Consider the following 25318-nt stretch of genomic DNA (forward strand, 5'->3'; position numbering starts at 1 on the left):
ACGGTAAAGATAAGATTTTTAATGTTCGAACTGAGAAACTGAATTTTTTGTTGCAAATAATCATTAACTTAGAATTTAATGGCAGCAACACATTGCAAAAAAGTTGGCACAGGGACATTTTTACCCATGTGTTACATGGCTTTTCCTTTTAACAACACTCAGTAAACGTTTAGGAACTGAGGAGACCGATCTTTGAAGTTTCCGATTCCTTCCCATTCTTGCTTGATGTACAACTTAAGTTCTTTAACAGTCCAGGGTCTCCGTTGTGGCTTCATAATATACATTGGGTAATTTTTTTTGTTTTGTTATATTGACAGACACACACACACACACACACACACACACACACACACACACATAAATATATATATATATATATATATATATATATATATATATATATATATATATATATATATATATATATATATATATATATATATATATATATATATACACTACCGTTCAAAAGTTTGGGGTCACATTGAAATGTCCTTATTTTTTAAGGAAAAGCACTGTACTTTTCAATGAAGATAACTTTAAACTAGTCTTAACTTTAAAGAAATACACTCTATACATTGCTAATGTGGTAAATGACTATTCTAGCTGCAAATGTCTGGTTTTTGGTGCAATACCTACATAGGTGTATAGAGGCCCATTTCCAGCAACTATCACTCCAGTGTTCTAATGGTACAATGTGTTTGCTCATTGGCTCAGAAGGCTAATTGATGATTAGAAAACCCTTGTGCAATCATGTTCACACATCTGAAAACAGTTTAGCTCATTACAGAAGCTACAAAACTGACCTTCCTTTGAGCAGATTGAGTTTCTGGAGCATCACATTTGTGGGGTCAATTAAACGCTCAAAATGGCCAGAAAAAGAGAACTTTCATCTGAAACTCGACAGTCTATTCTTGTTCTTAGAAATGAAGGCTATTCCACAAAATTGTTTGGGTGACCCCAAACTTTTGAACGGTAGTGTATATATATATATATATATATATATATATATATATATATATATATATATATATATATATATATATATATATATATATATATATATATGTATATATATATGTATATTTACATATATCCATCCATTTCCTACCGCTTATTCCCTTCGGGGTCGCGGGGGGCGCTGGAGCCTATCTCAGCTACAATCGGGCGGAAGGCAGGGTACACCCTGGACAAGTATATATTACATATATATACATACTCTGCAGACTCTGCAGCATCGCTTGGACATCGGGGGCGGTACCTCTGGATTGGCATATATATATATATATATATATATATATATATATATATATATATATATATATATATATATATATATATATATATATATATATATATATATATATATATATATATATATATATATATATATATATATATATATATATATGGTACTGTATATATATATATATATGTATATATATATATATATATATATATACTGTATATATATATATATTTATATATATCTATATATATACAGTCTATATAAATAAATATGTTTGTGTGTGTGTGTCTATATAACACAAAAATAAAAATTACCCAATACGTAACAGCATATGTCAGCTGTCAAAGGAGGAGCCTTACTTACATATTTATAATAATTAAATCACCTTTAGATAGTAATGACTGTAAATATAATAATGCATTTATAATTGTATTTATAGTATATACATTCGTTTGAAAATGGCACATGTAAAACAACCCCAGTTGACTAGAATAAATAAAATACTAATACCTACATAATATCTTAAACAGAGAAGTACAAACTATATATGAATATGGAATACAATTAACAAGAACGCCATAAAGAGTAGTGGGTATTCAGTCTGGATTTAAACTGTTTCAATATATTTGTCCTCAAATCCTCAGTGCCATGCCATGTTTTGTTTTGTTATTGTCAATAGTGTGGTGTGCGTGTGTCCGTGTGTGTGTGTGTGTGTGTGTGTGTGTGTGTGTGTGTGTGAGTGTGTGTGTGTGTGTGTGTATTTTCTTCTTCAATTTTTTTGTACAGCAGTTTCTGTTTGCCACTTGCCTGTGTATAAAAAGTGCTATATAAATAAAAGTTTGACTTGATTTGATATGGAGTCAAGATGGCAACAAACACATTTTTCTTAAACTTTATTTTATGTTTGCCACAACAAGATCAGTAAAAGCATCTCAACGCCACACACAAAGTGAATAAAGTTGTGTAGTGGAGCACAAGGTGTTTTCTAGCAATTTATACGCACGTGATGTAAAAGAAAAAGGTACTGCAGAAATCTCCCCAAACATGGCAATTGTGCTGCGCATATACTGTAGTGGAAATACTACTTTTGTCAGAATTTTGCTTGTGGTTAAGGTTCAAGAATGTTATTTTCAACATCCCTTAAAAAAGGACCTAAAAATGACTATTTCCTTCTAATTACAAAGCAATTCCTACTTTTACAAAATCCGACTTTATTCCACTGAGATTAGGCCCCACCTAAAACATAACAGGAGTTATCTTAGAGCACTTTTGATCTGAGCCAGGATTGGAATTTTAAACCACACTTCTATTTTTAAAGAAAGCCAACCCAAAGTAAAAAAGCTCTCCTATCCTCACAGGAAGGAAGAAGTCGGCTGATTTAGGGTGGAGCGGCCACCTAATTTATGACGTCTTGTGTCATCTGTATTTTGTATCTGGTTATATAATTGAATAGAAGTCAGCCTCCAAAAATGGTGGGCCGTACTTGGCTCTGACCCCAGATGTCATTGTGTTTAATCCACATTCCCTCTGTCTCTGCAGTCCAATGCCAACACTTCCTGTAGCCAAATCCCTGAGCTCTCCCATATGTCCACTTCTTTCCCTTTTGCTCTCTGGGTTGCATGTCGGTGAACCGTCACAGCGTCCAGTAGGGTATTGGACATTGATCATTATTGGACTGGGATGTTCAACTAAATTGTTTTGGGTGCCACATTCCCAGAAAGCTAAGAAGTTGCTCCTCACCATTTGATTAGGATTACAATTTAGGGGGTACAATTCGATAGTAAATTGATTATTTATGCATTTTTACTTCCTATATTGTACATTATTATATTGCATATTGTTAATATATTTTATATTATAAATGTGAGTCTCTCACATGTTTTAACTGAACTTGCAAGCCACCAGTTGAATAACCCAAAGGATGAAAAAGAGAGGACCTAAAATTTTACCTTGAGGAACACTACTTTATTAACTTAAGAAGTTGAACAACTGACTATCTGAAGTAAACATTCTGCAGGAACACCTTATTTACTGGACATAAAATCACATGATAGAAAAAAATATATAACTGAAATAAAGGAGAGGACTTAGGTAACACATCAGTTATGTAAATCACAAGTTTGGACCCCAGTGTTCTCTGTTAGCTCGCAAGATTACAGGACAACTTTTAGGAATTTGCTGCAAACATGTTTGTCCCCCAATATTTGAACTGAACTAGTGGGCCAGTATGGTGTCAATTCAGAGCCAGATTTGGTCCCCGGCCGCCAGTAGACATTTGCAAACATTTGTGTTTTGGGCTATTTTTAAAACATGTGTAACTCGGACAAAAGAAATACATCATAATCAAACGGCCACTGCAGAGGACACTGGTTTCTTAGAGAAGTGCTTTTTTAACCATTGTTGGGCCGCCAAAAATATCTGTTTCTCAGCTGTGGTCCATAAAAGAAGAACAAGAAGAAGTCTGGAGCTCAAGTCATGCAGAAGTTTGTTAACACATCATGACTAAAATGGTGAAGCTGTATTTTAGTTTAGTTAAGAAACATATTAATTATTTAGTTAATTTATTTTAGGACAACATATTTGTATGTAATTTTATTTTTTGTCAGTTATTTATGAATCCCCTTCAAATGTAGAGTATTTGGTTTGGTTTCTAATTAGCCTTACCTAAACCTAAGGTTGTGGTGAACACATGCTTTCATATCATTTGAAAAGGTTGTTAACTGTAAGTTGGTTCAATATAATTATTAAGTGGGCCCCTGGCCCCTCTGTAGTGGAAAAGTTGCGGGCCGAGGTTAAAAAGGTTAAGAAACCCCTTATTAGAGGATATGTGCATTGTTTTCACGTGGGTCAAATGACAAATAGGTGGGGAATGATTCACCATCTCACGTCACTTCTTCTCAAATGTTCGTGTTCCGACCGTTGTGTTGTCAGGAAGGCGAAGCTGCGCATATTCCAAACATCTATTGTTGCTCACTCTTTCATGCGCCGCCATCCTCGTTAGAAATATGTTGACTCACCTCCTTGCATGCAACTCAGACCCCCCACCCCCGACCCCCCTCCTCCTTTCGCCTCTGCAGCTCCATCATTGTCGCCCCCCCCCCCCCCTCGCCGTCTCCTCTCCTTCTGGCGGCTTGGCACTTCTGAGGTAGAAGCTGTCTTCATAGCTAAAAGAAATGTCATCGGCGCACGCAGAAAAAATGGGTCAGGACATTAGAACGCAAGCTGCACATGCTCAGTGGGCGACAAACAGTGAATCAGATCACCGTGTGTCCCCCCCCTCGCAGCCGCCGTAATGTGCAAACGTTTCCACCTCTTACCGCTGTCTTTTCTCATCAATTATTGACACTGCTCCGCAGCTCACGGCACTGCTCCCTTAGTGCTGCACTCACGGTGAAGTGGCGGCCTGGGCCTTGGGAAGACAAATGTGTTAATAGTGTGATTGTGTTTAATGGATGCTCAGGAAAACTGAATGCAATGCCGCTACAAGCAAATGTTGCTGCTATCCTACTCCTTCGTTATTACCCTTTGTAGGTCAAACTGAGTTGCGGACTGAAGTAGACTCATGCAAAACCGGCCATGAGGGACGTGGATGTAAATTGCCTGCTCGCACACACACACACACACACACACACACACACACACACACACACACACACACACACACACACACACACACACACACACACACACACACACACACACACACACACACACACACACACACACACACACACACACACACACACACACACACACACACACATACGTCTGCTGAGGCAGTGTTTTTAAACCTTTTTTGAGCCAAGGCACACTTTTTTCAATGAAAAAATCCAAAGGCACACCACCAGCAGAAATCATTAAAAAAATGTAACTCGATATTGACAATAAAAAGTCGTCGTCGCAATTGTTGGATATGACTTTAAATCATAACCAACCATGCTTCACTATACTTGTCTCAAAGTACTGTCACCAGCTGTCACATCACGCCGTGACTTATTTTGAGTTTTTGGGTGTTTTCCTGTGTGTAGTGTCTTGTGCTCCTATTTTGGTGGTTTTGTTGGTATTTTCCTGTTGCGGTTTCATGTCTTCCTTCGAGCCATATTTCCCGCATCTACTTTGTTTTAGCAATCAAAAATAAATTAGTTGTTTTTATCTTTCTTTGTGTGGACATTGTTGATTGTCATGTCATGTTCGGATGTACATTGTGGACGGCGTCTTTGCTCCACACGCTTTAAGTCTTTGCTGTCGTCCAGCATTCTGTTTTTGTTTACTTTGTAGCCAGTTCAGTTTTAGTTTCGTTCTGCATAGCCTTCCCTAAGCTTCAATGCCTTTTCTTAGGGGCACTCACATTTTGTTTATTTTTGGTTTAAGCATTAGACACCTTTTTACCTGTACCCTGTCTCCCGCTGTTTCCCACATCTACAAAGCAATTAGCTACCGGCTGCCACCTACTTATATGGAAGAGTATTACACGGTTTCTCTGCAGAGCTCTAGACAGCACCGACACTCAACAACAACACATAATTTGCAGACTATAATTACCGGTTTGCAAAAAATATTTTTAACCCAAATAGGTGAAATTAGATCATCTCCTACGGCACACCAGACTGTATCTCACGCTCGGCACAGTGGTTGAAAAACACTGCCCTGAGGCACATGCAGATAAAGACCACATTGAGCCTTAAGATACTGTAGCCAGGAACCTGCGCTGCCGGCCTCGGTAATAGTTTATAACCGTCCTGCGTCTGCCTGACATGCCCTCGTAAAAAGCACGCCGCCGACCCGTCAGTGCTCACCGCACAAAGACTTCAAAGTGCGCACGCTGAAATCACTACAGACAGACTGATAAACTATCTGTTTCCCTCCTCTTCCTCATCTCCCTCTCCTCTTCCTGCCCTCCTGTCCTCGCCCCTCCAGAAGTGTGCCTCTTCTCAGGCCCAGTTAAAGCTGATGCAATAAATAAGACATATTATGGCCTTTTAACGTGATGAATAATGTAAAGCAATAAAAAGTTAATATATAACTACTTCACCCTCATTCTGCCATGCCTTAAGTGTATTGTAAGTACAACCTAGCTTTGTGCTCATGTGTGTTTACCCGTGTGTGTGTGTGTGTGTGTGTGTGTGTGCTGGTGAATGTCTCTGCCTTGGAAATTCCTGCTGATGTTAGATGTGAGCTCATTTTTTACGACAGGACAGGGATTCTGCTGTGTTTCACAGACGCTCGCTAACTCGTCCTTTCTCTCTTTTTTTTTTTTCTTTCATCGTCACACTTCTAAGACGCTCTCAACACGTTGCAAAGATAACCTTGTCTGTGCATGAAAGATATATCAAAAGATAACACCAACTATTTTATTCTGCCGCAGACGGCCATGTCGTTGTTATTCAGCGTATGCGGCTCGTCAGAGGCTGACTTGGTGTTTTTGTGTGCGTGTTTCTCTCACAGACCCAAATGCGGCAGTGCCAGACGATCCAGAAGATAACGCCATACCTGAGTCCAGTGCTAAGCCGCCAGACCAGGATCGAGTGGGACCTGAGATGCCTGGAAACCCTGGTAAGTAAATCATTATGAAAATGTAAATATTGTTAATGTTTACATGAAAAGGCTGTTTTAATGTGAATTATAGAATAATCAGCCTTCAGGGTAACCTCTAGCAATGAATCGAATTGTATTCAAAAGACACAAAAACAATATGTAGTCCCTCTACCGTAGAGGGCATTTCAACTGGCGGCTTAGGGGCCAAATCCGGCCTGGCAGTAACATCAGACTACCCCTCGATTTCAGTTCAAAATGTTGAAAATATTTTTTTTTTGCGGCAAATTCCATAAAAAACACAAGGACACTTCTGTTGTATAGAGAACTTGGAACAGTGTAAGCACATTGGAAGATCCTTGCATTGACATTTTAACCATCTAAAAGGCCAACGTACACTGTAGTGGACACTTGCATTCTACATAACAGGGCTATTTTGTCCTGAAATGTGTAACTCGAATAAAAGAAAGATCCCCAAAACAAATGTTCGCTACAGCGAAGGCTGGTTCTCCTAATAGTGAAGGAAGAAGTGCCCCCCCCACCCCCCCTCCCCAGTCTTTAGCTTTCTGAAAATGTGGCTTTTAGAACAATGCAGTTAAATAGCCCTGCTCTACTTTATGTACATATTGATTTTTCATCCCGTTTTTGGATTTTAATGGGTCAGTTTGGCAAAGAGGCGTCATTCAATTACGACTTTTTGTCTAATTTATACGACACTTTGAGGACATCCACGAGGTCTGTTAGGTACGTCCCATAATCTAATGATGTTCTGTATTTGGATCCTAATTTCTACCTCTATGTTAATATCTATGCTGAGCTGTGTTGGACAGACACTCACTACATGCCTCTCAGCAATTCCCACAGGACTGCAGTCTATTTTTGGGACTACGTTGTAGGGGTTGGTGCGGTCTGGATGACGGCATTGTCTAATTTGCAGTGTTGGCCATGACGCATGTGCGTATTATTACTTGTTTTTAAAGTAGTACATTATTCAAAGACAACTCTTTGTCTTACTATTAGTTATTAGAACCAACAATTCAGCTTTTCCTTGTAACACAAAACAACGAGCCATAGTCCCTGTATTTCACGGGTAAGGGCGAGGTGTTACCAAGCGACAAATGATGAAAAAAAAATTCAAAACAAAATCTGTAGAAAACATCTTATTTTCCCAATACCTGGCATTGTCAGTGTTTTGCTTGTTGTGCAGTTCTGATACTGTAGCGACAGTTGAGTTTGATATTCTGACCGTTTCTGTGACCGTGTTTCTGTGGTGTACTTACGACCGCTTCCTCGTCATCCCTAACATCAAGGTAGACGCTACGATACAGCCCGTCCCTTAAAACTGTGCGGATGGCCTTTTTCGCTATGCCCATCTTCCGGGTACTGCACTTGTATTTATGCGATTTTGCTATGATGGAAAATAAACATTTGCTAATCCATATTGATCGTCAGGTGCCTACGTTGTGATGCATTCAACAATCAATGTGTCAGCATACTCTTATACACACTCCCGGCACGTCTGGATCGCTGCTCCCACGCCAAATGTTTCACCTTTTATTTGATTACTAAGTAAACACCTGATGCAAGAACTCTTTGTCCTTCCCTTCAGGTGGCCTCAGTACCGAACTGGAAACTCTATATCAAAATATCAGAATAGAAAATACATTTACCCTTTTACACTTACTATCTAGAACTGCCTGAATACTCACTAATGTTAGCAACGATGCTACATCTTCTTATTCTCTGGCAGACCAGGTACGTATGAGATGTGTTAAGAAGTGGGGTTACAATGTGGACTGCCCTCTAACGAGATCTTTTTATAGTTGGCCGCCACCAATAAATGAAATGTATGGGAGACACTTTACTTTTATTGCTGTGGTGTAGAAGTGGACTGCATCATCGGCGATATTTCTAATATTTAGATTACAGTATTTGAGGCAGAATAAATCACCCCATTATCTTTACAACGGCAGGATCGTTGATACAACAGTTGTCCTGTAATTGTTCTGTATATCTTTACCCTAATTAGCAGTGTAATTAAAAGCAGACGGTGGGATAATAAAAGCAGTCGTCTGAGCCTCCTCCAGCCCTCACGAGTCTTTCTTGTTTGCCATTTACCCCATCACCTTTCATCTGATGTTTTCCTCCAAGATCAATTCCCCAACTATCTTTTTGACTTACTCCACAACTTTGAATGGCAAGAAGTATATTCCAAGTACACACTGTTCTGCCTGGCCCAGCGTGATAAGCCACCCCCATTCAATAATTGCTTATTTGACATTAGCTGCTCTATAAAAAGATTTCCTAATATCCCTTTTCCGTATACGCGGGCTTTTACCTGTCTACCACTGTTAGATCAGTGATTATGTCAAGTGAACAGGTGAAAGGTGGAATGAAGGAAGTGTCATTGCGGCTTGAGGAGCTGATATTTCTGGGATGAAATTTCTGACAGCCTCCTTCCAGCATCGCCGTGTGCAGAATGTATGAAATTCCTCCTGCCTCTGATTGCACGGATAAGGCGAGGGATCGGTAGCTTTCAGTCATGTCATTTACTTGTCATTAGCTTTCAGGCACAGCAATCGGCTTCCCTTCCAATGGTTAAGTGCGGTGTGGTCAGTGGAGTGTGCAGACATAGTCATTATGTAGGATGGCAATCTGCAGGGTTATCTCTGGAGAGGCTCCTCTCTGCATGTTGCTGGAGCGGAGGCTCGTGGACAGTAAAGATGTGGTGCTGGTGGTAATGGGCTGGGGGCGGGGGGCTGGGTAAGGGTCTTTGGCAGCAGCTGCACGCATGCATGGAAAAGAGATTTGCTTCTCAGATTTCAGTCACCGGAGGAGACAATCATTCTCTCTACTGTCCAGTGACAACCCCCCACTTGCTCCTTCTTCCGAACCCCACCACAAACACACCTGTTAAAATAACTACATGATACAAATCGGATGTTTCGGTGTCCTTCCCAATTTGTTGTAATTGCTGCTCCCCACTTAAAGCGCGCCTCTCCAAAATGTTTTTTTTTTTATTTCTGCCAAGTGAAAAGTAAAGGTTATTGTTTGTTTTTGTTATCACCGTTTGTGGTAGTGCAAACACACAGAGAATGTTGATAAAAAAAAAACCTGTTAACTTTCTGTGAATATTTCTCTATACTATGTAGTAGGTAATAATCATGTATACTGTTTACCAGTGGTCCCCAACCTTTTTGTAACTGCGTACCGGTCAACGCTTGAAAATGTGTCCCACGGACTGTATTTTTATTGTATTTTTTTGTCATTAAAAAATACAATCATGTGTGCTTACGGACTGCATCCCTGCAGACTGTATTGATCTATATTGATATAAAATGTAGGAACCAGAAATATTAATAACAGAAAGAAACAACCCTTTTGTGCGAATGAGTGTGAATGAGTGAATGGGAGGGATGGGGGGGCATTGGGTTGGTGCACTAATTGTTAGTGTATCTTGTGTTTTTTATGTTGATATTTTATTTATTTATTTATTTATTTATTTATTTATTTATATAATTAAAAAAATACAATAAAAAATAAAATATATATATATATATTTTTTTTTAATTTATTTTGCGGCCGGTACCGGGCCGTGGCCCGGTGGTTTGGGACTACTGCTGTATACTATTACCCATACATGTACATGTATTTGTGGCGGGCTGTCACATATAGATTTGGTACCGCCAGTTTGCCTTCGCTCATAAATGCATACTACAGTACATAAGTGGTTTTTTTTTTTAACGCTTTTGGTTTGCCAGAGAATAAACGGACAGAGCAGGAGAAATCAGTGTTGCCAATTTGGCGACTCTACGCTATATTTAGCCAGTAATCTGATATTTCTAAATAGTCCCCTTTTTTTTTAAAGTGAGAAATAATTGTGAAGAGACTGACATCAAAGCATGTATCAGTATCACCATTTTCAGCAAGCAGCGAGTGCAACTGTGAGCCCCTTCCCCACATGAAAGTACAGGTGGCTCTGTTTTGTTTGTAAGACTTTTTTTTAATTGCTTTTTATGTTTTTACTCACTTTTTACAAATTTGGGGATGACATAATTTAATAGATCTGCATTACTGTTTACTATAGGAGTGTCTGGATCTGATGATATCGGCTTAAATCTAAAATGTTCATTATGCTGTAAGCTCAAATTCAAGCAGTAAAGCACAGTACAAAAGGTAAATATGGAAGGCTATGCTGTAGGCTGTGAGGAGGTAGCAGCTACACAGCAGCTAAGCACACAAGCTGGACATACATAATAAATGTCCTTCATATTGCAGTCAAAAACACGACATATGTTGATATAAACAAATGTCAAATAATTATAGTTGCGTATTACTTAAATACAAAATCTCCAAGGCAGAAGTGTATTGGAAAGTATCCAGTAACAAACGTGTCCGCATCATTCAACCTATTAATTTATTAAATTATGATCACTAAGTGTCACCAAAAACTATGTAGCACTCCTCTTCAAAAGCATAAATCTGTCATAAGGTTAGTGTTTTTAATACCTACTATTGTTATCTGACTAATTTCACTTGATCAAATATTTTCTAACATTCCACACTATAAAATAACAAAAGTATGTACTTTGATGATTCCTGCTGATATCCTATCAGATAAATATTAGTATCGGCCAATACTATGCTATATCAAGACACCCCTACTAATTACTACCAGATAAATACTATTTACTTATTAACACTAGTACATTACTCTTTACTAGTAATACTAATTTAATACAATTTACCAGTTCATACATAATACTATTTATTAGTTAATATTCATTTAATACGATTTACTAGTTCATACCTATTTAATGCTATTTACTGCCTAATGCTCATTTATTACTAATTTACTTTTCATACTTATCTAATATTATTTATTGGTCAACACTCATTTAATGTTATTTACTCCTTAGTATTCCTGTCGTACTATTTCCTAGCAGGCACAAGACATTAAAACAATGTTGAGAACTTGTAGAATTAGGTCCTGACGTTGAGCAACTCAAACATCATGTTGAAACAATGTTTTTTCACGACGTTTAATCAATGTTGGGTTCTGACGTTGATTTGACCTTTGAAATTTGGTCATTTCCCAACAACATGGATCCAACGTTGTACATCAACGTTGTCTCAATTTACAAATGTGACTAGTTTGCACTGTTGTTTATAAGTCAGTTTTAAAGGAAATGTATGTATAATCAACGTTGTTTCAATGTCTTGTGCTTGCTAGGTTACTATTTAATACTCTTTTCAATGCTATTTCCTAGTTAATATTCATATAATACTATAAACCAGTTAATACCCATGTATTACTATTTACTGGTTACTACCAGATATATAGAGTATATTACCAACGTCACGAAACATTGTTGAGAGGTGTGCATAAACCATTTTGGTGAGGATCCGGATAAATCTGCAGATACAGGAATTTATTACCACATTTTCAAAATAAAAAAGGCAATTGGTGTTTTTTTGTAATCCTAAAAGCACATATTTTTTAGGTCCAAATAAATGCAATTATATTTCTTTGAAAACATTTTTTTTAAAGAACACTGTTTTTATATTTATGTTTGTCTCCAATTTATGAAGCTCAATTTCCCTTTTTTTTTTGCATTTCTGTTGAAAGTCATGCCAAAATATTTCATCAGCATTGTACAACTTATATATCGTATACAATTAATGTACTTATTGAATATTCTCAAATTGCAACTACAGAAAGAAAGGGATTCATATGGCCCCATTCCTGTGTGGATCTCGCATGAGAGGAAGAGGGGTGGGTTAATAATTTTGCAATGCAGTCTGCCGAACATGATGAAAAGCGCCACTCTACATAGCAACTTACACTGTGGTCAAAGTTGGAATTGCGTCAGGTAAATTGTCATATAATTCGCCTTCCTACTAGTAGATTGCAATTATTTATTTTGTAAGTATTTTGTATCATTTATAATAATGATAATATAATTTGCGTTAATTATTTCTTTTTATAATTGCTTTTCGTCATTCGTTTTCCCTTTTAAAAAAAAGGGCTTTTTGTTATAAATACCTGCATCCTTAAAAAAACAACAAAGTATTTATTTTCATACCAGATTTCTTCATATAGTTATTTCTGCGTATATTTCCTGTGCTTACATGTCCATCCTTTCGTCCATCTTTCTGCAGACACCATGAACCAGGACCAGTCCGGTTCTTCCGGCAACTCGGACGGCTTCCTGGGCTCCAGGGTGGCCGTGTTCTCCGCCATCGGCGCCGGTTGCATCATCTTCCTGGTGCTCATTCTCCTCCTGGTCATCTTGCTCATCAAGATGCGTAAGCGGGCCAGGAAAAACAGCCACTCGCAGCCCCGTCCCTCCGCGCTGTCACTCAGCACGTTGTCCAACCCCAAGCTGCCCGGGGGCACTGCTGGCACGGAGCCCAGTGACATCATCATTCCGCTGCGGACAGAGAACAACTACTGCCCTCACTATGAGAAGGTGAGCGGCGACTATGGCCACCCGGTCTACATCGTCCAGGAGATGCCGCCGCAGAGCCCCGCCAACATCTACTACAAAGTCTGAGCCTGGTTTATGTTCCTGGAAAGAACTCTTTGCTTTGCTTTTGGGGACTTGATTCTTCCTTCAAGCCCATTATTTGTTTCCGTTTTTTTTTTTTCCTTTTCTACCACCTGCCGCACAAATCTGGAGAGACGCACCAGAAAGCAGAGACCAGACTGACGAGAGAAGTTCATTATGTGCGTTCGGGGTGCTTGGAAATCCCCGCCCTTTCTTCCTCCTTTCAGTACTGTCTCCCTGCTGTGGGGTCAAAGGTCAGGCTGGCTGGCACAAACCAAAAAGACGGGTTTGTGTGTCCACTTTAATGGAGCGGATATAACCCTAACCGGCTCCCCTGACGCGACAACACTCAAACCATGCACACTAGCCAGGAACAAGGCCGTTTGTGCTGCACGTGTGTGTGTGTGTGTGCGTGTGTGTGCACCTGTGTGTCAGCAGGGTGTCAGCTCCACTCTCCAGATAGCTCAGGTATCAGACACGGTGTGGGACCTGTTGTGTTCCTCTCCCTTTGCCTTACTTTTTGATGGAGGACTTCTTCCTCAGCCCTGATTCAGTTCACAAAGCAGTCGTATTTTGTTAGACTTTTCCTACAAGTGCACAATGTATAGTTCTATAGATAATCATTATTATTATTATTATTGGTATTATTACTACTCATCCCACCCGCTCATCTCATCCATTACAGTAGAAACCTGGACTGTTGCTCTCAAAGTCTCTCCATAACTGTGGTGTTTATGACCTACTTGTGTGTATTTTAGGGTTTGTCATGTGTGTGTGTGAATGTGTGTGCGCCTGGGCGTGTCTAGACCTCGCACCTAGGAGGACTTACTTGCCAGAACAGTGAGTTACTGTATTGGAAGCAAAAAACAAGACAAACCGACAAGACAAAAATCCCTCCGGCGTCGTCGGGTTTCTCTTTGAAGACGTCGTCGTTTGTGCGGACACGTTGAAATGCGTCAGGAGTCGAATACGAGTATGAGGACCGCATAGTTGTCCTATATTGCATGGCGAGCCGCAGATGGGCTACAGTATTGTTTGATGCCAATTGGCTGCCATCTGCGGATGAGTCAGCGGAGTTCACACTAATATGTGCCATCTTCATGCCCACATGCACCAGCCGGGAGAGTAGAGCGTGTTCCTGCGAGTTGTGAGGAAGATGGTTGCGCTTTAGGTAGTTTCATTTAGCGTCGGGGTGTGAATTGAAGGGGGGGGAAAAAAAAGATACAATTCCACAGTCAAGGTGTTGAGGCTGCAGCTCACTTATCAGCAGCACCGGGAGCTCGAATGTGTGCACTGCAGAAGGCGTTGGGGCTAGGGACTAATTGCTTGTATTTCTGTGTGTGTGTGTGTGTGTGTGTGTGTGTGTGTGTGTGTGTGTGTGTGTGTGCGTGTGTGCGTGCGTGTGTGTGTGTGTGTGGTTGTGCAGACCTGTTTTGGGACAGGAAATTGGTGCTGCCAAAGTAAGGCGCAGTCTCACCTAATGATGCGTGAGAGAAGTGGACCGCCATTCCCCAACATGCACGCTGACGTGCACACACACACACACACACACACACACACACACACACACACACACACACACACACACACACACACACACACACACACACACACACACACACACACACACACAGACACACACGCAGACACACACGCACACGCCCGGACACATGACGACTGACAGGCTTAGGTTGACGTGCGGGTCAGACCGCCGCTCGGGGTTCAGGAGGCGGCCATCATCCAGCGTGGATGTTAGCCGCCGAGACGCTGGAGTGTGGCTAACAACCTAAACAGCTGCTTTCTGTGCTCCTGTGTTTTAAGTCAGCACGCGTTCCTCCGCCAAACACATCAAATATTTTGCCTGGGGATCAGCGTGCCCTCGGCGTCATGCAGCCGAGGGAGTCGTTTACCGCATTACCACAAAACCATTTCTCATTTTTCCGCCATTCTTCTCACCACTGTCATGCTATTCAGATTTTGGGGGAGAAAGCATGGAAGGGAGATGTAAATATTATGCATAGAGCCCCGTTTAAGATGTAATTTCACCCCAGACACTGCTTATAAGTACACAAATACAATTAGAGTTTTGTAATGGAGGATATTTGTAAATAGCAGTCTTTTTAAAGTGTGTTTTGTATGAATCCCTTCTCGTCTCGGTTTGCAATACCTTTCTATTTCCGTTTCTTTTCGAGGCAAACACAGCTGTCCAGTATTGTCTTTCCTACCACAAGTGTTGCGGTTTGGACGCACTTGTAGTGGTCTTTGAGAAGGAGACTCCATCCTCCGGTGTTGGGAACACAACTTAATGAAGACTGTTTGAACACAACACTACTATGAGCTACCTACACGTGCACCTCCACTAGCAATCGTAACACACAAGTCCCTGATCCATGAGTTTCTTGTCGGTTTTAACAAGCGCGCACACACACACACACACACACACACACACACACACACACACACACACACACACACACACACACACACAGGCGCAAAGAAACGGCAACAAGAAAAGGAGCCATGTATGACCCAATAAATCATCCGCTTAAGTCTCCGTGGTCAGAGGTCGACAACCTTTACTGTTTTATTTTTGGGGATGTACTCATGGTTAGCTTACTGCAGATGTCTCAGTTACCAAACTCACACACACACACACACACACACACACACACACACACACACACACACACACACACACACACACACACACACACACACACACACACACACACACACACACACACACACACACACACACACACACACACACACACACACACACACACACACACACACACCTTTTCCTTACCTTCCTCACGCTCATCCAATCACCAGTCAGGACTAGAGATGGGTATCAATTAACTAAATTTTAAATCACATTGATTACACTTAAACAATTTAATTACCATATGTTATAGACCGTAGAGCACACCAGTCTGTAAGCCGCACCCACTATATTTTAGAAGAAAAACATATTTTTTCCGTATTAGCCGCATCGGACTATAAGCCGCAGATATATACATTGCAATATGAGTTATTTACACGGAAAGATTTTGTGAATGTTTATTTACATACCAAACGGTGCCTGTAACACGGCAGTAAAACGGCTGATCAAACAAAACAGAACCACTAGACGCGAAAGCTAGCTCTTCAATCAGCTAAATAGACTCAATAACTCCACAGTGACATCTTGGTGAATTTACGAAACAATACAAAAAGAAGACCATTGAAAGTTAATAATACTAACAAGTGGTAAATGTGTTAACATATTACCTCATGCTAACGACGCTAGCTTGATTACATTACGATGGCACGTACAATAAGCATGAAAACACTACTATCAAACGTGTGACGGTTTAGTAAGTATAAATATTGTAAAACTTACAAACGTTGCCGGGAGGGATGAATAAAGAAAGCATACGAGTAGAACCGCTATGGAAGACAAGTACTTTTGGTTCAAGGAACGAAACAGGAAGTACATTTTGAACCCTCAGCACAAACAATATAAAAGGTGTGTTATTGTTTGTGCATTCAGTATCTCTGTCGGTGTTTTATGAAAACTGTTTGCTGATGACAAAACATTATCGCCGTTAGTGACCTAAAAAAAAATCATAAATTAGCCGGACTGTTTTAAAAGCTGCAGGGTTCAAAGCGTCGGAAAAAAGTAGCGGCTTATAGTCCTAAAAAGTAATTTGCAGTAAATTACTTGCATTATGTAAATTCCCTTTATTAAAAAAAAAGACACCAATATTTTGACACTATTTTTTTCATTGTCAAACAGCAACATTTTAAAAAATGTTTTAAGTCATTTCCAACTAGGGCTGGGCGATATGGCCTTTTATTAATATCTCTATATTTTTAGGCCATGTCACGATACACGATATGTATCTCGATATTTTGCCTTAGCCTTGAATGAACACTTGAAGCATATAATCACAGCAGTAGGATGATTCTATGTGTCTACATTAAAACATTCTTGTTCATACTGCATTAATATATACTCATTTTAAACTCTCATGCAGAGAGGGAAATCACAACTAAGTCAATTGACCAAAACTGTATTCATTAAACAGTTATTAAGCAGTGGCACAAACATTCATGTCATTTCAACGCTTTTGCAGCATACTTGTAAAACATCTTCCCACTTGAAGCCAAACCACCGCCGGACGATGGAATTCTTGGGAATTAATTCTTCCTTCATTTGTTACCAGATTCGCACCTTCTTTCTCTCGTATTACCACTCGCACCGCTCTGTTAGCACCTGCCACTGCTAACGTTACCCATGCGGCTACCTCTCTGCTCGCCAACGGCGTGTGACGTTGCACGCGCGTCAGTATGTGACGTATGTAAGAAGGTGCGCTTGTTTTAAGTCTCTGTGAGAAGCAGAGACAAGAGTGAGAAACGCCTGTAGTGTAATGCCCGCAACTAAAAGCAACTGCGTGAGGACGTATACTCGAATATCACGATATAGTCATTTTCTATATCGCACAGAGACAAACCGGCGATACATCGAGTATAATCGATATATCGCCCAGCCCTATTTCCAACCCAAAACTTTACCACCATGATTTAGGTAAAAGAATGCATGCGGTAAAACCTGCGTGTATACATGATTGGTGCCATAATTTTCTGTTGTTAATCACAGCTTGAGTTTCAACCAATGCCAAATTGTTACTTTTGAAATGGCCCCTCAACTGGTACGTAGAACATGGAAAACATCAATCCCTAATGTTTGTATGCCCTTTAAAAACTCAGACTTTTAAGGTTAAACAATTTTTTTGTATTTTTTACTCCATTTGTCAATAAACTTCAGCCCGAAAACAAAAATATCAAAATTCAATCAATCAATCAATCAATGTTTATTTATATAGCCCTAAATCACAAGTGTCTCAAAGGGCTGCACAAGCCACAACGACATCCTCGGTACAGAGCCCACAAGAGGGCAAGGAAAAACTCACCCCAGTGGGACGTCGATGTGAATGACTATGAGAAACCTTGGAGAGGACCGCATATGTGGGTAAACCCCCCCCCCCCCCCCTCTAGGGGAGACCGAAAGCAATGGATGTTGAGTGGGTCTAGCATAATATTGTGAAAGTCCAGTCCACAGTGGATCCAACATATCAGCGAAAGTGAAAATTGAATGTTTTTTTACATGGCTTCATGGTCAGATAATGTCACAGGTTTAAATTAGTAGAAAATAATCCATGTTATAAAAACATACCAATTGAGAATTGTGACATAATTAGATCAAAATGCCTTCAAAAGGGTTAAAATAGTTGAGAGATTTGAGCAAAAAAAAAAAAAAGAATTAAAAAAGTTTGAATGTCCTTTAAAAAAATGACTTATGTTGTGTTTGACTTTTGGGTACTGCCTGTGAAAGAATTGGACATTGACATTTTCTTATTTAACAGGAAAAAAAACGGTATAATGGAGAAATACAAAACAATCTGCAGAAAATAAAGCAAGCAATTGACTGAAAGGACAAAAAAAGTCAGCCTGAGGGTTCAAAACAATACTTTCTGATTTTTATTCAGTTGTGTGACTTTCAAGATGGACAGAAAAGTATTTCAAATACTTCAACAATAAAAAGATATTGATATTTAGGTAGCATTAAATAATATGAAATAAAATCCTGTTGTCGCCCCCAAAAAAGTATTTTTGGGGGTCATTAAGGAACCAAAATTCGGTACCCACCCCTAGTCAGGACTCAGCCCGTACACTTTCACGGCCTCACAGACAGCCAGGGTTTCGAGAACTATCCTCCCTCACTCTAAAAGAGGCCGCAGGTTGTCGACTTCTGTGTCCGACTTTTGTCCTTTTTTTTTTCCCCACAGTGGTGACGTCTGATATTGTTGCAAGCCACAGTATTATTTTCCTTTCAATGTGCATGTGTACGCAAAACCTGTTAAAAATTGTTTCCTTTTGTTTGAATCATAACTTGTCACCCTTTTTTTGTTATTGGATTTTATTTGATCTTCTTCTCAGCGTAACCTATCGGCACCAGCTACGATGGAAATACAACCTTCCACCAGTTTGGGAAATACCGCATATTGATAAATAAAAACTTTTTTCCCATGGAACTGCGGCCCTTCTGTTCTTTGTCTTGGTTTTTTTTTTTTTTTTTTTTTTTGTGAGCCTCTTGTCTCATCTTGCTGACCACTTGGTAGTAGAAGCAGGAACTAACTCGCCCACTCTTTCTCTCTCCCTGCTCCCCCCCTCCTCCCAAGCTCACCCCAGGGGTCAGCGAGACACAGATGGGTTTGTTCTGATACATTAGTCCGATTGAAATCACAAGCAGGCTTCATAAATTCATATTCGGCGGGTTTGGTCACGCCTTTTAGCATAGTAACTAATATCCGTATCAGGCCGCTCTGCCCTGGTGTCCTCCCAAATTACATTTCTTCATACATGATTACATCTGATTGGCCGCACTCTGCCTTTCCACTGACTTTTAGTCTGGAATTACAGTCTGTGTTGTTGTTTTTTTGATGGAGGAGCAAGTCGTCAGTGCTGGGTGAAAGCGGAGATGGCGTGTAATGTTATTAAAGAGATTGTGCCTTATTTCTCCCCCTGACAAACACATTAGTTGGTGGGCATTGGACTTTTGCGGGGCTCATAAACACGACGCCGTTGTTTAAAGGGAAACTGCAATTATTCTGGAATTGTGCCTGTAGTTCACAATCCTTATGAGAGACGATAACTTTTTTTATGCATTCGAACATGAAAATAAACGTGAATAAAAGTCCAAGTATTAGCGATATTGATGTTATAACTTATAAACCAGTGGTTCTTAACCTTGTTGGAGGTACCGAACCCCACCAGTTTCATACGTGCATTCACCGAACCCTTCTTTAGTGAAAAATATATATTTTTTTATTTTCAAATTCAAGACAAAATTATGTTTTAGGTAACACTTTAGTATGGGGAACATATTCTAAGTAACAAATACTTAATTTAGAGTTTTTTGGACACTAGGGGAACATATTCTAAGGAACAAAGACTTAATTTGGTTAGCGTTAGAGGGTTAGGGCCAGGGTTAGAGGGTTAGGGTTATAATAAGGCCATGCCGAATACTGCATTGATAAGTACTTAATAATGACTAGTTAAGAGCCAATATGTTACTAATTTGCATGTTAATAAGCAACTAATTAATGGTGAATATGTTCCCCATACTAAAGTGTTACCATGTTTTTTTACTGGTGCACAAAATGAACCGTGCATGAACATCACCTTGTTCAAAGAACAAAACCAACACAGTGCATAAACTCACAACAAATTACACACCTGCAAATCAGTCTGACTTCTGCTGTTGTCGTATCCGTAATACGCCGATAGGGAGAAGTTTTTATTTACACGATGAGTCGGGTGTGTCTTGACCTCCGCCGAACCCCTGAGCCCGACTCACCGAACCCCTAGGGTTCGATCGAACCCAGGTTAAGAACCACTGTTATAAGCGCTAACTGGTGAGCTGCTCTCTCGCCTCGGAGCTCCTGAAAGTTAATTCTGGATCATAAGTAATGCCTCTCACCTGACGTGGACAAAAACTGAGAAGTTGGCCAACTTGACCTGCTCAGTGGCCTTGTGGTTAGAGTGTCCGCCCTGAGATCGGTAGGTCATGAGTTCAAACCCCGGCCGAGTCATACCAAAGACTATACAAATGGGACCCATTACCTCCACTCAGCATCAAGAGTTGGAATTGGGGGTTAAATCACCCAAATGATTCCCGAGCGCGGCCACCGCTGCTGCTCACTGCTCCCCTCACCTCCCAGGGGGTGGAACAAGAGGATGGGTCAAATGCAGAGGATTATTTCACCACACCTAGTGTGACTATCGTTGGGACTTTAACTTTAAAGCCAAAATGGCAAAAAGGACGCTCGGTTCCACCCCACTTTTTTCTTCGCCAGGATTATGAGTCACTCTTCATCCATATGGGAAAATACCAATATCAATATCAAATCCTAACTGTTGGTGTCCAAGTAAGAGCAGACATTGTACAGTAAGTGATGTTTTCTGTTGGCTCTCATGAAGTCTGCAGGGAGTAATAATCAGTGATGTTGTCGAAGGAAAAAGTGAACATTGTGATGCGTTTTTTAAATTAATGTGGCGCCGTATGCTTAAATTGAGCAAAATATTAAATGTTATTATGAATGTGCCTGTTACTACATTACATATATACATACATGTACGTAAATTACCTTGATAGAGGTGTGTGGATGTTTTTTTAAGCACTTTATAGGCATAATAGAGCTTTTAAACACATTTCTTTACTATTTAGAATGTGTAAAAAACAAACAATGTATGTGCTCTTGTCTTACATAAGGATACCGAATGATAGGCAAAACTAAAAAAACAAACATTTAGTTCCTCTTTAAGGCTACAACCACTAAGTGGGTCACATGATCATGCTTTTGTAAAGATTAGATTTTTTTTTCTTTCATTTAAATCCATCAGTTCTAAAATGTGACTGTGGCAGTGCTCTGCCGTGGGTTCCCCTGACCACCACACACTGGCACGAGAGCCCGGTATTCTGGTTACAATACTGTTTTTATTGAGTCCACTCTGCGACAACCGCACTCGACTTTTCAGTCTTAGTCTCGCTTGCTCTCCGTTGTGCTCTCCAGCGTGTGTCTTTCTCTCTCTTTAGTTCCCACTCCAACAACGTGTCTCGTTCCGGCTGCTGCTAATAAGGGCGACAGGTGGTCAGATAACAATCCCCAGCTGGGCAATCTACTCACCTGCCGCTGTCTTCGAGACCGGTCCTTACACACCCCGCTCCGTGGCAGGCCCGCAGACCACACCCCCCTCCACAGTGACGTCATAAAAGTTAAGATAAAATTGTTGCTGACAATGTTCAGCAAGAAGGTTTTTGAATGAAATTAGGAATATGTAACACAACCACTTGCTAAAATACAAAATGCTTCATTTCTTCTCGTAGCAGCAAACCTGCAGCACGGGGACAGGTCGCTGTTCACTCAACACAGACGTCATAATGTCATCAAAGCCCACCTTCATGCATTCACACATTTGGGAACTAGAATGAGGTGATAGAATGAAGGTACATACATCATGAAGCTATTTTGTGGCAGCATGGGACAAAGTTATGTGTAAGTTTCACTTTTGCACTATAACTGTGGCGCATTCAAGGAACCTTGGTTAAAGTTCGAAACGGTGGTGTCACTAGATTTTAAAGACACTGGCGGCTTAAGAGATCATCTAATAATACATGTAATAATAATGTATTGTTATCCATCTTACATGAAGCAGATACTTTCTATCATAACTGTGGCGTGTCAAAGTCAAAGCCCGCAGGCCGGATAAATTATCTATGATATGTGATTAATATTAGAACCGTCCCGCAAACCACAGCCGCCTGCTGCTGTTTTGCACGCACCAATACTCCATCAGTGTTGACGCTAGTAATTTTCAAAATGGGGTCAGAGGGACCCCATCAAGTCATAAAAATGGGGTCCCACAGTAAATTTTTGGGGTCCCTCTCTTTTTATAACCGTTTTGAAAACAAATAATAAATGTATGCATTATCCTGTTGTATCTCACATTCTATATTGTGTTTTGGACAAAGGTCATAAACGTTACTTGATTCATAAAAATGAAAAAATACAAAAGAAAACACATTTTTGTTCATTTGTAAATTGATTTAGTTATAAACATTTATTCACTCATGGATCTTTTTTTCTATATTTTTATTGTAATATTTTCAGAATGTGTTTGTTCTATTTTTGGCCAAAGTAAGACAAAGAAAACAATCTGAAGTTGTCTTTATTTTTTAGTTTTAATGCCATGATTTTAATAGTCCGGCCCGCGTGTGCACAGATTTTCCTCCGTGCGGCCCCTGAGCTAAAATGAGTTTGACACCCCTGCAGTAAAGAGAATCTTGACATATTTATAATCATTTCTCAGTGAATGGCACATTGTATGATCATTAAAATATACATTCTGGCTACTTTATTTTAACTTTGTCAGCACTACGGGGGCGGTGTAGCCCGGTTGGTAGCGCGGCCGTGCCAGCAACTTGAGGGTTCCAGGTTCGATCCCCGCTTCCGCCATCCTAGTCACTTCCGTTGTGTCCTTGGGCAAGACGCTTTACCCACCTGCTCCCAGTGCCACCCACACTGGTTAAATGTAACTTAGATATGCGCTTTGAGTCACTAGAGAAAAGCGCTAAATAAATATAATTCACTTCACTATTTTGTAGAGAAACTGAAATTAAAAAGTCACATTTTTTTAATGTGTTTTAAAAAGCTGGTTTCAACCAAAGTAAGTCAATAATTACTAGTTTTAGTGCATATGTGTGTGTATGTGGGGGGGGGCTTTCAAAATCCAATAATACAAATAAATAAATAAAATCAAAGACTAAAATGGGGCCACAAAGGAGATCTTTTTCAGGGCCACACAAAGTCCAGGGCCGATGGTGTGATCACAGCTGAGAGTGGGCAGAGGAGAAGAAACTGATAGCTGGACAACGGAGATCTTACAGGCCTGTGGCCCCGGTGCCCCCCCACTCCCAACAACAACACACACACACACGCACACACACACACACACACACACACACACACACACACACACACACACACACACACACACACACACACACACACACACACACACACACACACACACACACACACACACACACAGTTGCTGTTCTTATAGTGCTCCAGGGCAACTACGTTCATCTGGCTTGGTCCTAAGACGCCCCCATAGATCCACATTAGTGTGTTTATTAAAACCTTCCCCCCACTGAGCTACTGTGCTGCATTCAGTGTGTGTGTGCATGTGTGTGTGTGTGCATGTGTGTGTGTGTGTGTGTGTGTGTATATGCCACAGGCTTCCTCTGTTGTTCCACTCTTCCACAACATCACATAAACTAGGAATTTTTACTGCCAAAGTGCACACCGGAGTGAGTTTTTTTCCAAGGTTTTTTTTGGTAGGGGAGCTGTATTAGATCATTTTTCAATGAACGTGCTCCGCGTTGACTTGTCCAGTATGTTTAAGCCATACGGGAGTTTGAAATAGTATTACATCATTCAAATATTTTAATCATGAACAAATGTTGCCTTCTTCTTTCCCAGCGAGAGAGCGAGCGCTGACTAGGCAACATGTGCATATTTAATATTTTTCACACAGCAGCTCGACAGTTCTCACTTGACACGAGCATGAATTCCCTAAGTAGTTTTTTGTCTTGGTGGTGTAGCATGGAGGTTGACACGTTTTTATAGATGAACAAGTCACCTGGGACAGCAACAGCTGCCAGCAGTTTCAAGTGGCTGGGGAGCAATTTCATGTTTTTTTCCTTCTTTTTACCATACGTGACTTTTACAGTAATATTCATTGTGACAGAAGCTTGCTTTACATTTTGACGCGTTGTTAAAAAATGGCTTATGGAAACTAATAAATTATATAATTGCATAGTCAAGGCCAACATTATTTATACACTTGCTAAATTGTGTCACAACATAATGACTATTCCATTATTTACTACAGTATACTTTTATAATAAATATAATACATAAAATGATGTATACTTTGTCAAAATGTATATTATTTTGATTCATTTATTTTAATGTATTTAATTTCAGTATCTACATAGCATAATTTTCCAAATAAATCATTATGGGCTCTGTCTTTAATTCTCAAAACGCAAAGAGAGTGCAGCAGGGAAGTGCACAGAAAGCACAGGCAAAGCTGTGCAAGTTTACCAAAGCAACTACAATGGCTAAGCCACCCATAATGAGTGGTAAACTAAGCATTGATCCAGGGCTGACATATAAAGACGCCTGATTGGCAACCCGGAACAGGTGTGCCCAGATTGCGCAATTAGAGAGAGGAAATAATAGTAAACCCAGGAAAGCAATACATACAATGCAATTTTTTGTCCTCAAAATTATACAAACAATACCCCATAATGACAATGTGAAATGTTTAATTTGCAAATTTATAAAAAAATAAAAATAAAACAAAAACA

The 25318-nt window shown here is 39.9% G+C and overlaps 1 protein-coding gene across 1 annotated transcript in view; it reads left to right on the plus strand.

Annotated features, from left to right (window-relative positions):
* LOC133648935 (ephrin-B1-like) overlaps window positions 1–18740 on the plus strand; it is a 130007-nt gene extending 111267 nt beyond the window's left edge. The window contains exons 4-5 of the mRNA XM_062045491.1: window positions 6695–6802; window positions 12944–18740. Coding sequence (XP_061901475.1) covers window positions 6695–6802; window positions 12944–13338 — 503 coding nt within the window. The 3' untranslated portion in view covers window positions 13339–18740. The remainder of the gene's footprint in view (window positions 1–6694; window positions 6803–12943) is intronic.
* The last annotated feature ends 6578 nt before the right edge of the window (window positions 18741–25318 follow it).

Source organism: Entelurus aequoreus, linkage group LG04 (assembly GCF_033978785.1).
Source record: "Entelurus aequoreus isolate RoL-2023_Sb linkage group LG04, RoL_Eaeq_v1.1, whole genome shotgun sequence".
Lineage (NCBI taxonomy): Eukaryota > Metazoa > Chordata > Actinopteri > Syngnathiformes > Syngnathidae > Entelurus > Entelurus aequoreus.